This window comes from Theropithecus gelada, chromosome 7b, assembly GCF_003255815.1.
Source record: "Theropithecus gelada isolate Dixy chromosome 7b, Tgel_1.0, whole genome shotgun sequence".
NCBI classification, from domain to species: Eukaryota; Metazoa; Chordata; class Mammalia; order Primates; family Cercopithecidae; genus Theropithecus; species Theropithecus gelada.
In genome coordinates, this window is record NC_037675.1 from 68,342,438 (window position 1) to 68,355,534 (window position 13,097).

At 32.5% G+C, this 13,097-nt stretch overlaps 1 protein-coding gene across 7 annotated transcripts in view; it reads left to right on the top strand.

The window, feature by feature from the left end:
* Positions 1-13,097, top strand: part of GPHN (gephyrin) — a 719,765-nt gene that overhangs the window by 508,906 nt on the left and 197,762 nt on the right. For 3 of the 7 annotated variants that reach the window (XM_025392024.1, XM_025392027.1, XM_025392026.1), the window contains one exon: positions 4,555-4,611. The exons of the other annotated variants lie outside the window; for them this stretch is intronic. In XM_025392024.1, coding sequence (XP_025247809.1) covers positions 4,555-4,611 — 57 coding nt within the window. The remainder of the gene's footprint in view (positions 1-4,554; positions 4,612-13,097) is intronic. 7 annotated transcript variants of the gene reach the window in all.

Below are 13,097 nucleotides of genomic sequence, written 5' to 3' on the forward strand. Positions count from 1 at the left end.
AAATATGGCAGAGGGATTTAGAGGATCTGTTACTTGCCACCATGATTCTAATTTTTGCCTTCTGACTTCTTACTCTTTGCAGCTTTCCTTGACCTTTTTTATCCTTTTATTAGTTTAGTTTTATAATTGTATTTTCTTTTCTCCAGAAACACATTAGTAATTATTTTTCCTTGACACATTTATATATTAATCCACTCTCTTTCATTGCTGTATTCCTTTCTTTATACTTGTCTTAATAAATCACAAATTAAACAAAATGTTCTATGATGAAGCACCAGCTTTATTGAAAGGGCTGAATAATATAATATTATAGCGAGGTGAAATATTAACTTAATTCCAAAACTACTTTGTTATTTATAGGAATTTGTTTAAATGTTGAGCTCTTAAGCAAAACTTTTTTAAAAAATCTCTTTCTCCAAATCATAGCTGCCAAAAACAATCTATAGCTGCACCAATATATGCTGAGTGATACTGGTTGGAAAATAATTTCTGAGAAAAAAGTTTTATTTCTTTTCTTTGATAATCATAATTTTTTTAAAAAGCCATGATATGGTATAATAAGGTTAAAAATATTAGTCTCAGAATAGTTCTTAAGGTAAACTAGATCTAAGAATAAAATGGTCAACTCCTTAGTACAAACAGAAATGTTGGTTTAATCTATGTAATTTTATTCTAAACTGATACAAAATATATTATGGAGAGAAGGGGAGAATGTCTACATTCTTTATTCCGTAGGTAAGAGACTAAATTTAATTAAACAACCTAAGAGTCAGAACATAATATCAGCTGTACTTTCATATTATTTATTGATGCATTCAGAAGGCCACTGAACTTCTCCAGACCTTGGTTCCCTTATCAGTAAAGGAAACACACAAAATATATAACATTTTCGCAAACATTTGTAACTAAAGAGAAATATGAATATATACACCCAGTGATATGTGAGTCTACCTTAATGCAGTTATCATAAGCCTGAAATTTCTGTATTTTATTTTAAAAATTAATATCAAGTTGATTTTTAAACTATGAAATATATGTTTGGTTTAATTAAAATACTACATTTACAATTACTTATTTTAGGCAAGAGAAGTAAGGGTGGGGCTAGTTTTCTACCTTGTTAATGGTAGAAATCGTTTTACAGTGAGCTCAGTTTTGGAAAACTGAGCTAAATCAAAGGGAATCAACATGTGCACATCTTAGTTTAGGATCCAGGCAATTTCTTTGTTGCATAATGTTACTAGAATCCAAATTCTTGGAAAAAAAGTAAATACAAATGTCAAAGTCATTTTACTACAGGCCAAATCCTGGTAATTAATCCCTGAGGATAGTTTCCCCAGTAATTAATCCCTGAGGAAAGATTCCCAGAGTGTTGCAAAAGAGGTAATACAGTACAACATTTTCAGACTATTTCTAAGGAATACTTTGTTAAATATATTCTAGTTGAGAGACTGAATAGAAGATTGAAGTGTTTTGGATCCCATGGATAATATCTTTTAAAATCTTGGTAAAATACTTGTCAAAAGATTTCTTCAAGATTAATGATGAAATTTTTGTTTTGCTACTAAATTTTAATTATCAACATATGTAAGTAAACTAGTAATCTCAATTTACTCCATAATCCTCATAATTATTTACATTCAATTCTCAGACTTTATTTATAATGCCATGATAGTACAATGTAAACATTTACAGTGTAACCTCTCTTAGCTACTGATAGTGTTTTGACTTTAGAAAAGCATAAATAAAAATAGCTAATGATATGAGGCTCTTATTATCAAGAAGAGTAAAGTCATTAATCTTATCTGAATGCTAATCTTTTGTGATTTCTTTTAAATTCTTATCTAAAATATAATAAGCATTTGGCCGGGCGCGGTGGCTCACACCTGTAATCCTGACACTTTGGGAGGCCGAGGCAGGCAGATCACCTAAGGCCAGGAGTTCAAGACCAGCCTGGCCAACATGGTGAAACCCCATCTCTACTAAAAATATAAAAATTAGCCAGGCGCAGTGGTGTGTGCCTGTAATCTCAGCTACTTAGGAGGCTGAGGCAGGAGACTTGCTTGAACCTGGAAGGCAGAGCTTGCAGTGAGCCGAGATCGTGCCACTGTACTCCAGCCTGGATGACAGAACCAGACTCAGTCTCAAAAAAATAATAATAATAATCAAGCGTTTGGATTAGCTGTGAATTTCTTTCATGTATGCTGCCCCACTATAACTGATGATTAATGGAGGACTAAAATAAATAAGGACATTACATTTTAAATCTACTGATTTCACTTTTCTGTATTTCTCAAATTCTAGTTTATATAGACATCCTTTTCAAATTCTTTCTAAAGTTTTTCAGTATTAGGTATTATTACTACCTGTTTCAGAAGCTGCAAAAAAATCACATGAAACTGGAATTGTAGCCATTTCTGGCTTTGAAAAACACCTTGGCTTTCTAAGGTTTTCCTGTTATGATGGTTTCAAAGACAGGCTTGTTTATAGAAATTTGAAATCAAGCATTGATGAGCTGTTTGCTCCCAAAGTCTCTATTTAAATCAGTCTTTTAATCTATTTTTCAGTTTAGTGGTAACTGTCTTTTTTTCTTCTTATAATTCGTTCTTTAAGTTTCTATACTTGCATTTGGAACTGAAATGGTACAGGAAAAATGTCTTCCATATATATAGTAATGTAAAATTTCTTCCACAGATGGAGACAGACAGACATAGTTACATATACGTATACATTCTCTTATAAGCATCAATTTTTTTCCATCCCATATATTTTCAGGCCTGCTGAGGGAATGCTACTTTAATCTAGAAATTAGGGACTGTTGATTTTGTTCCTAGATTTGTCATCAACTTCCAGTGTAACCTTGAAAAAGATACCTAATGTTGCTGGGCTTAATGTAATTTTAAGTCTTCTAGAAATAAAAGACAACGTAGAAAATGGTGTTCACTTGTTACTGTGTAAGTTCAGAACATCTTCACATTTTCTGAAAATTTTCAGAAAGCATCATGAGGTATCAGACTCTTATATTTTTATAGGAATCTACCAACTCTACCTTTATAATCTAGATATTGTGAATCTGCATTTAAGATGGAAAACAGCTTTTGATATAAAGACCTCAGAAATCAAAGAAAACAGCACAAGAGGATGAGCAGATATTATGAACTCACTCTGAATTCATTCCATAGGGAACCCCTCTCTTACAGGTGCTGATGTTCTAATTAGTATCCATTGTTTCTAAATTTGACTATTCTGTTCCACTAAGAAGAGTTAGAATTAGTGATTATCTTTTGGCCATAACATTTAGTTAATGCTGAATAATTAGTAAAACCTGTTTATATCAAGTAGCGTCAAAAGTTGATGCAACTCTTATATACCAATATGCTTTTATTCAAAACGAAAATTCAATTTTGATTATTCAATCAAATTCAATATGATTATTCCTCAGCAATTTCCATATACTATCAGAAATCTTCTAAAAGGGTAAGACAATATATATCCTGCTTCCAGGAAATAAAGTTTTATAGGATGTTCAGATTTCTATTATTTCTTGAAGACTTTAACTGGGAACTTTTGGCATCACACTGATATATCTACTATCTACTAATAAAAGCAGGAACATCACAGCTAACTTGACCTATGCTGGTCTGAATTGAGACCTCATTCTGGAATCCATAGTGTAAAACCACTTAGTCTGAAGCTTCCTGTCCCCTTTGCTCTTCACCCTGCCCTTTTTTTTTATTGCCTCCCTCTTTATCCAAAACATTAGTTCTCATTAGAGCTCCATTTAAAAAGTACCTCCTCTAATAAAACACTTTGTGTTGAGAAACTTCCCTTGCTCATTTATGCAGTAATGTGAAATGAGTTATTTTAAAAAACAGTTTTACTTTTCATTTCCCCTGTCTTACCCAAGATAGCAAATTTTCCAAGTGGAAAATTCAACTAAAATAGCAGAAAGCTTTGAGGTAGTAAATATATCTAACATTGGTCTGGCATTAAAATTTTCTGGTTGGGCAGCACAATTGTTAAATTGGGAATCTCAGTGACAGCTGAACACCCTCAATGCTTGGGTCAGCAAGCAGAGGAGCTTCACTCTGTCACCTATCAAGAATGATGCTTGTCAGGACTGATCTTTCCACCTACAGAACATTAATGTTTCTAGTCATACCATTTATGTTTTCTAATATTACAATGGAATAGACACTAAAACACTACGAGAGAAAAGTACATAGGTGTATTTGTAATTCTTTGTTTTTTGTAAGCCAAATGCAAATGTAACACTACTCCAGATACTGCTTCATCAGAAGTCCCCAAGATAACCAAAAGTAAGTGCCAATTTCCTCATCTCAGGGATAGTGCCATAACAAAGACTGAATTCTAGGGACCAGCCTATTTGCAGAGCATGTCATACAGCCTCTGGGTTAGTTAACTCCTTGGCCTCCTAAGAGCTACCACAGAGAGTCAATTGATGTTTTTGCATGTATTACTTACTAATGTATAGAAAAATTTTTAAGTTCACTTTTTCTTTATTCTGTCTTTTTTACCCATCTTCCCTCATTGTAGCAAATTAGACGGCCGGATGAAAGCAAAGGAGTTGCTAGTAGAGTTGGATCCCTCAAAGTAAATATGTTTCTAACATTTTTTGGCAAGATTTCGTCTATAGCCTACACTTCTTCCTTTTTGGAGGGTGGTGGGAGGAAGGGGGCTTTTTCCATTTTTCACCATCCCATTTTTTTTTATTTTAATATTTTTATTGGCTGTTGGGTCATATTATTTTTTTTTTGTTTCAGCTACACATAGAGCAACCAGCTGAAGGCAAGCTGCCAAATAACTAGCTTTGAATGGCACCACAAACAACAGAAAGGGCAACTGCCTCATTACAGGTGCCTATAATTTGGGGTTCTAGAATAAACCGTTCCTCTGATTGATGTCACTGTGTGTTAAGTTCCTGTTACACAGAGAACTAACATTTATTTTCAGAATATTATCTCCCCTTTTAACTTTTTTTTATAAAAAAATAATTTAAATGTTACTTTGGTATCATCACCATTTATAGTTCATTTCAGAGAAAAGTTATTATGAGTTAACAATATGTATTCAATACACATAATCCTAAGAATTAGAAAGAAAGAAATTTTGTGTCATGTAGTATAATGGGCCCACATATAGCTGATAATAGTTACGCCCTCTTAATCCCGTTTTATTTTTTAAAAGTCCAAAAAACCAATACAACAATCAACAGAACCAGATACATACCTAAATGTTTGTCCATTTGTGTATATAATCTGCTAATATACAATTGAAAGATTTCTAATTTGATCATCTTGTCTGCTAGTTGCTAAATATTTGTTTGCTCAATATGCCTTGGGCACTGAGTACTTAAACATTTAATCATAATGAAAGGTAAATAAGTTATCACTCTTAAGAAACACAGACTGATCACTTTTAATGCTGCCACCTTAAATGCAAGTTACAAAAATTGCTGAATTCTAAAAATATGCAGAAGAATTACCTTACAAAATTAACTATTTTCTTATATCTCAATACCATTTGCCCTTACAGCAATAGTAACTGTTAAATTAATCAAAATTCTAGAAAATTCAGTGCACTGGGATGTCCTAAAATTTAATGACTATCTTGAGGTCTAATATTGAATCATTTCAAAATTTTGCACACCTCCAATTTATTTCCATTTAACAATTTATGAAATACTAATTTCTGCACTCTTTCCTCTCCTTGCCTCTTCTGCCTTCTTAGCTTTACTTTTTTGTTATTGTTTATTTATTTGTGTGTGTGCATGCACATGAGTGCACATGGATGAAGGTGTGTTTGTATGTTTGTGTCCTTTATTCCAGAAAAGCCATCCTCTCTGTTCTCTAACACTGCTTTATAGTGGATAGCTATTTTATTAAAATGTTATTTCACCAAGGATAAGCAGAGGGGATGGGAAGTGTTAACAGTATGCCTATTTCAAAAACTAGGCAATTTAAGATTATTCAATCAGAAAAATGAGTTTATGTATCCTGATGATATATCAGTAGCATTCCTCACTGTCTATCTGTGAGGTATCATATTTTACCTTTGTCTTTAAAGGAAAATAAATCCATTACTGGTTTAAACTATGGATTATGACTCATTCAGGTGAGAACGTACAGAACGACATGACTTTTTGAAAATTACTGAAGGTGAAATAAAGATAAAAATGGCATACATAACTGCAGCACCATGTTCTGTAAACTGGATTGTATGTGCGAGTGCGTGTGCGTGCAGTTATCTCCAAGTTCAGCTTCTGGGTGTATAAAACTTCAAGTTATATATGTATGTTTATTGTTTTTAAGTGTATATACAATATGAGTATGTATATACGCATATATATGTTCAAGAACAAAGGATACATTTTATAATTAAATCAGTTTATATTAATATGGATGCAGTCTTAAATCAAAAAGTGTGTTTGGGAAAGAAAGTCAAATTTCATAATATTTAAATATCTTTATGTTTCTACAAGATAGAAAATGTCAAAGTGAATCTCTAGGGGATTTATAAGGATGGTTATAGTATTTATTTTCTCCAATACTTTGGGAAGAAAAGATGCTGTAATTAATCAAAATAAAATGTTGACTTCCTAGTCACGGGTTTGTTGAGCATGCAGTCTTACGTTATAGAAAGACCTTTAATGTTTTTGAAATGTTTGCCAAAGGCAGTGAGAAATGTATAATGCTATGATCTTATTTTTAAAAGGAAAACCGAAAAGAGAACAAGTTGCTTTTTCAATTCATTTTCTGATGTTTACATGTAGCTCCATCGAAAGCTGGAGGAGCTCAGAGATCACCTAGAAGGCAATGTGAAAGGATACTCTCTCAGAGTAAATGTACGATTTCACTTGGTGATTTTTTTTTCCCTAAACTTCTACTGACTGGTAACTCCAAATTTGATTGGTTTGTCCTCTCATCTCCATCTTTTTCCTTTCTGTCTCTTTTCCCCCTCTTTCTTTTCTAGCCGCGGCTTCATGCTCACATTTATGAAATAAAGATTAAATTAGCAGGGTAGAAGACCCTAAAGCCACACTGACTAACATTGCTGTTGACTGAATAATATTTTGGCCCCAGTGCAAAATAAAATCTTTCTTTTCAAAAATCACTATTTCTTATACAATTGTATAATTTTTTGAGGATCTTGCCATGAGACTTCATTTGGAGATTTTCCTATTGGTCATGTCTTCTACCCCTTGTTAGTTATGTCAGCAGAATAATAAATTATGTGCTAGATGTGAGGGGTATATCCTTGATGGTACAATTTCAATTTTCAAGGAAAATAATCAGTGATAGAGTATCATAGGTAATCTGTCAAGTAGACACATTTGTTCTGAGTTAATAGACTTAGACTCTTTTAGAAAAAATGTAAGTCATTTTGTTTAAAAATAAGAAAATTAGCAGTAAGTACCTTCACCAGGAACACCTTCACGTAGCATCTTACAAATACTGGAGCTAAAGGCTAATATACCCAAGACAACTATTGAAGGAGGACAGTACCTTGTATCCACTCAATCCTGTACGTACGTCATATAGTCAGAATTCATGGTAGTATTTTTTGTGACAGATCGTTCAGACTGTCAAGATTTTCAAGAAAAATCTCTAAATTGATGTATAGTATAAATGTAGCAGAAGAAAAACTAAATTACTACTGTAATTTATGGCTGTATCCTTTCATTCCTGGGGTTTCTAAAAAAGTTCCTGTGAATCCTGGCATCAGATTTACTTCTCCCGAGGTTATTACCATTCATTTAATTCATACAGCTATAATAGTTTTGTTGTATAAACTAGAATAAAAGTTAGGGATGTGATAATTATCTTATTTCTCAGCTTGTTTTTAATTGTATACCACATGTAGTCATGTATATCTCTACATTAAATTTCTGATTATTGAAATATAAAGTGATTTGTATTAATAAGTTATTAAATTCTAATAACTAAAAGTGAAGGAATTAATACACGTATCTCATATCTCTACTTCTCCCTTTGAGCTATTCTTTGTTTTCTGCACATATTCTTACGGAATTTTTAAAACCATCCATAATCACTCCCCAAAATCTATTTTATTGTTTAAAAAAAAAAGATTAGTATGGATTTTATGATTAAATCAGTCTGAACATACCTAATTATTCTAGAAACCCATAAAAATATTTTAATATATGTATTTTAGACTTGTGCTCTTTCCTAACCAATCATGAGAAGTAATTTTTTTTTTCAATGAAACTGAGACCAAAAAGTTGAGACTTGCTGATGTCTATATGGTAATGAGTTAGTAAGAGACCAACATCAAATTAAAAATTTGATGCCTTAAAAATTAGGTTATCTCATGCCATTCTTTCTTTTTTCAACACCTGTGCTACTATATAATGATTAATCTCAACATCGTCATCTTTTGTTTTATTTCACTGAGAAACACTTTGTTCTGATTACCTTGTTTCTAAAAATATTAAATATAAAGTATATTAGTCTAAGGATCCTGTTAAAAAACTATCAAAAGGCAAGTAGTATCCTCTCTAGAGAGTTCAGCTTAGGAAACATGCAAATCAATTGCTTAGCTGAATTTTCAGTTTCTCTCCTTACCCTTTAATTCCTACTACCCAAGTATACCTTAAAATGCCTTGAATATTAAAAATTGATGCTAAAAAGAAAAAGTTATTCTCAGAACCATAGACTGTATTAGACAGGTTTTGTTTATAAAATGAAGTAAATTGGCATTTGGTAATGATTTTGTTTCATGAAAATTTATTGTAGGTGTACACACACAAGAATAAGTGTATTAGTCTACATTGCCGTAAAGATGCTACCTGAGACTGGGTGATTTATAAAGATAAAAGGTCCAATTGACTCACAGTTCCACATGGTTTGAGAGGCCTCAGGAAACTTACAATCATGGCAGAAGGGGAAGGGGAAGCAAGGTATGTTGTATATGGCAGCAGGAGGGGAGAGAGCACAGGCAAAACTACCACTTTTAAAACCATCACATATATTGAGAACTCCCTCGCTATTTACAAGAACAGCATGGAGAAAACCACCCCCATGATCCTATTACCTTCCACCAGATTCCTCCCTTGACATGTGGAGATTACAATTCGAGATGAGATTTGGGTGGAGACACAGAGTCAAACCATATCAACAAGTATATGAAGTGTCTTTTACTTCATTGAAATGCTGATGAAGGTTTCAATTAGATGATAGGGTCAGAACCATGTACCTTATACAATTGTATAATTTTCTGAGGATCTTCTCATGAGACTTCATTTGGAGATTTTTTTATTGATCGTGTCTTCTACCATTTGTTAGTTATATCAGCATGATTACAAATAATGAGCTGAATGTGAGGGTTATAGCCTTGATTATTCAATTTCAATTTTCAAGGAAAATAATTACTATTAGAGTATCATCATAGGTAATCTGGCAACTTGTTCTGACTCAGACTCTTACGTACATAACCTACAGTCACTTTTACATAACAGGAGAGTTGAATAGATGAAACACAGATTATGTGGCCCATAAAGTCTAATATTTTATTTAATAGTTAAATAAAAATTAAATTTTAAAAAATTCAATTAAATATTTTATTTAATGGAGAATGTAAGATATCATTCAGAAGTGCAGGATGAAGATTTAATTTGCTAATAGTTTAATTTGCTAATAAATGAAAATTAAAATATTTTAAAATTAAATATTTAATATAGAAGGTATGACATCATTCAGAAGTGTGAGATAAGGATTTAATTAAATCATTAATGCTTGAATTGGATGATGTAGACAATATGTTATTTTTTAGAAAAGGAAGAGCCTGGCACCATTATTCATTAAGGATAATGTAATCAACAATATAAAATAGAATATTCTAAGATACAATGTTTTGAATATTATTATTTATTTCTCATATTAAAATGCCTTATTTATTCAACATTGACTCAGTATAAAACAGGATGTATTAGATTATTGATTTCTAACTTAAAATACATCATCCTTTTCTCTATGTCATTCAAAGCAGATGTATTCTGAACTTTAAGTGGGTTTTTAGGAATTTTCGTAATAATAAAATCATCGTCTTATACCTAAGCAGAATTTTTCTACCTTAATGACTACAAAAATTACTACAAATCCTTAGATTGGTGATGTGCTGATAATAATGACTGAAGAATAAAACCACATAGAGGAAAAATTAATTTTCTATTTAATCAAATGGATGAATCTAGTAAGAAGAACATTAAAAGTAATGCACAGGATTAAAGGCCAGTGAAGACAGTGTTGAGAATTGAAAAACACAGGATAAGGCAGGACATGGTGGCTCATGCCTGTAATCCCAGCACTTTGGGAAGCCTCACTGAGAAACACTTTGTTCTGATTACCTTGTTTCTAAAAATGTTAAATATGAAGTATATCAGTCTAAGAATCCTATTAACCGTCCAGTATAGCAAAAAAAAATTTTAAAGGCAAGTAGTGTCCTCCCTATTTGCAGGCTGATCACTTGAGTCCAAGGGAAAAAAACCTCCTCTGTACTAAAAATACAAAAAATTAGTCAGGCATGGTGGCATATGCCTATAATCCCAACTACTTAGGAGGCTGATACACAAGAATGATTTGAACCCAGGAAGTGGAGGTTGCAATGAGCCAAGATCGCCCTACTGCACTCCAGCCTGGGCAACAGAGTGAGACCCTGTCTCAAAAAAAGAAAAAAAAAAAGAGAGAGAGAGAGAAAATAAAAACATAGAATAAGATAATCCAAAGGAATACTTTCTTTACAGAATATAAATCAAAGTAAATTTACAAAGAATTTGATTAGTTGAGGAGCAGTGGGACCAAGGAGAGCCTAAATATTAAGATATTCAGGAAAAAAGTAGATAAATGTTCATGAAATAAAGATAGGTAGAAGAAAAGAAAGGAAAGGAATGAAAATGCTCATATGCTACAATGTTGTATTTTCATCTAAATACTCAGTTTATGTATTATGATATTAAATTTCTATTCAGCTACAAATATGTGTAGATAGGTTTTGGCTGACCAAGTGTGATTTTTTTAAGGGCTTTGATAAACAAAAAGGAATATGGTTCGTGAAGACAGATTATTGGTATATAAGTGAAACTAAGAGAGAAAGTAATGAAATGGAAGGAATATGACAATTATCTATAAGTATGTAACTATACTAACCCAAATTAAAGGATGGTATTTAAAGTGAAAAAAGTTAGTCAAGGGAGGAGTTATAGCCCAAAATAAGACTACATTTTTAATAAGTGTTAAGAAAAATACCTGAATCAAGTCAGAAAGTAATGGTCTTTGGAATCATGATTTTTAAATGTTTAACAATTAATTTCCTGAATGCCAAAATGGCGTAGTACGAAATAGGGCAAATATAAATTATTTTTGATAAATAGATCTACCCATTGTCTTTAGGGGAGTTTTGCACTCTTATTTTTATCGAGTTAATGTGGTAACTCAGAGATCAGCAAATCCTGTTTTTTTATAGGCCCACAAGCTAAGAATGAGTTCTGCATTTATAAATTGTGGGAAAACATCAAAAGAAGAACATTTTATGGCATGTGAAAATTATACGAGATTCAAATTTCAGTGTTTAAAAATAATGGTTTATTAAATTATAGCCATGCTCATTTGCACATAACCTACAGTTACTGACACAACAGCAGAGTTGAATAGTTGAAACACAGATTATATGTCTCATGCAGTCTAAAATATTTACTCTCTATTTAAACAGAAATGTTTGCTGAGTCCTGCTGTAACTGGTTAGTGTGTCAAAATAACGTCAACATAGGAATCGTTATAATGGAGTTTGTAAAATTATCTTCATTTTAGAGCTTGAGAAAAGAAGCCTGCTCATTTTTCTGAGGATGGTTTCAGATTATTCTACAAGGAAGCATATGTTTGGAAGGACTGATCTCCTCAAATTGTCTACCTTTACATTTTTATTCTCTTCTTTTTTATTGTCTTCTCTAGCTACTCTCTCTCTTCACATAGATTTCCCCCTCTGCACACACACATACACACAGAGTCTTCAAATATGGAACTCTAATGTGGATAGAATATAGATTATAAATTTCTCTTTTATTGGAGGCTCCTTTCTGAGTTTTCAGAGTACAAAGATAAATCTCATTATTGCTGTCTTAAATGTTATATAAAATATGTTTTTAGAGTATTTTCATTTCACACATTGCAATTTTCTATTTATTACTTCATTACATCTTAAGGATATTTCCCCTGAAGACCATGATGAACTTTTGATTTTTGCTAAATGCCCTGTTTGGCCTCACCTAAAATCATACACGTTCTATGGGAAATTTTATACAACTGGAAAAGATACACTGATGTGATCAAGTCTCATACCCTAAAAATCTAAATGGTATTCGCATTGAATCAGCTGACTTTGAGTGGGGAAGAAAAGCTGGAACAGTAGTCCCTAGATAAGTAAATATTTAATAGTACTTAGGTGAACAAACAGTTTGTTAACTCTACTTACTTTAAGCAAATTTGAGTGTCTTTTGGTTATTTTATGTAGAACATTATTTGACCTTCCTTGTTTGGCATTTTGACATTTATTTATATTAATAATATTCATTTATTTACTATTTCATTTATAATAATTATGTAACATCCTGAGTGTCTTGGTAGATGATGTCTTATAAATATGACCAGACTACAATAATGATGAAGATAACAGTAATTCAATTATAGGATTATGTCTTCGGACTAATTTTGAGTAATTTTGCTGCTTTTCACTTTATTATTATTCTCTTAATATAGTTAATTCCATTCTAAGGTTTCAATTATGAAAATAAGAAAAAACGGCCAGGCACAGTGGCTCACGCCTGTAATTCCAGCACTTTGGAAGGCCAAGGCGGGTGGATCACCTGAGGTCAGGAGTTCAAGACCAGCCTGGCCAAGATGGTGAAACCCCGTCTCTACTAAAAATACAAAAATTAGCCGGGCATGATGGCAGGTGCCGGTATTCCCACCTACCCGGGAGGCTGAGGCGGGAGAATCGCTTGAACTTGGGAGGCGGAAGTTGCAGTGAGCAGATATCACGCCATTGCACTCTAGCCTGGGCAACTG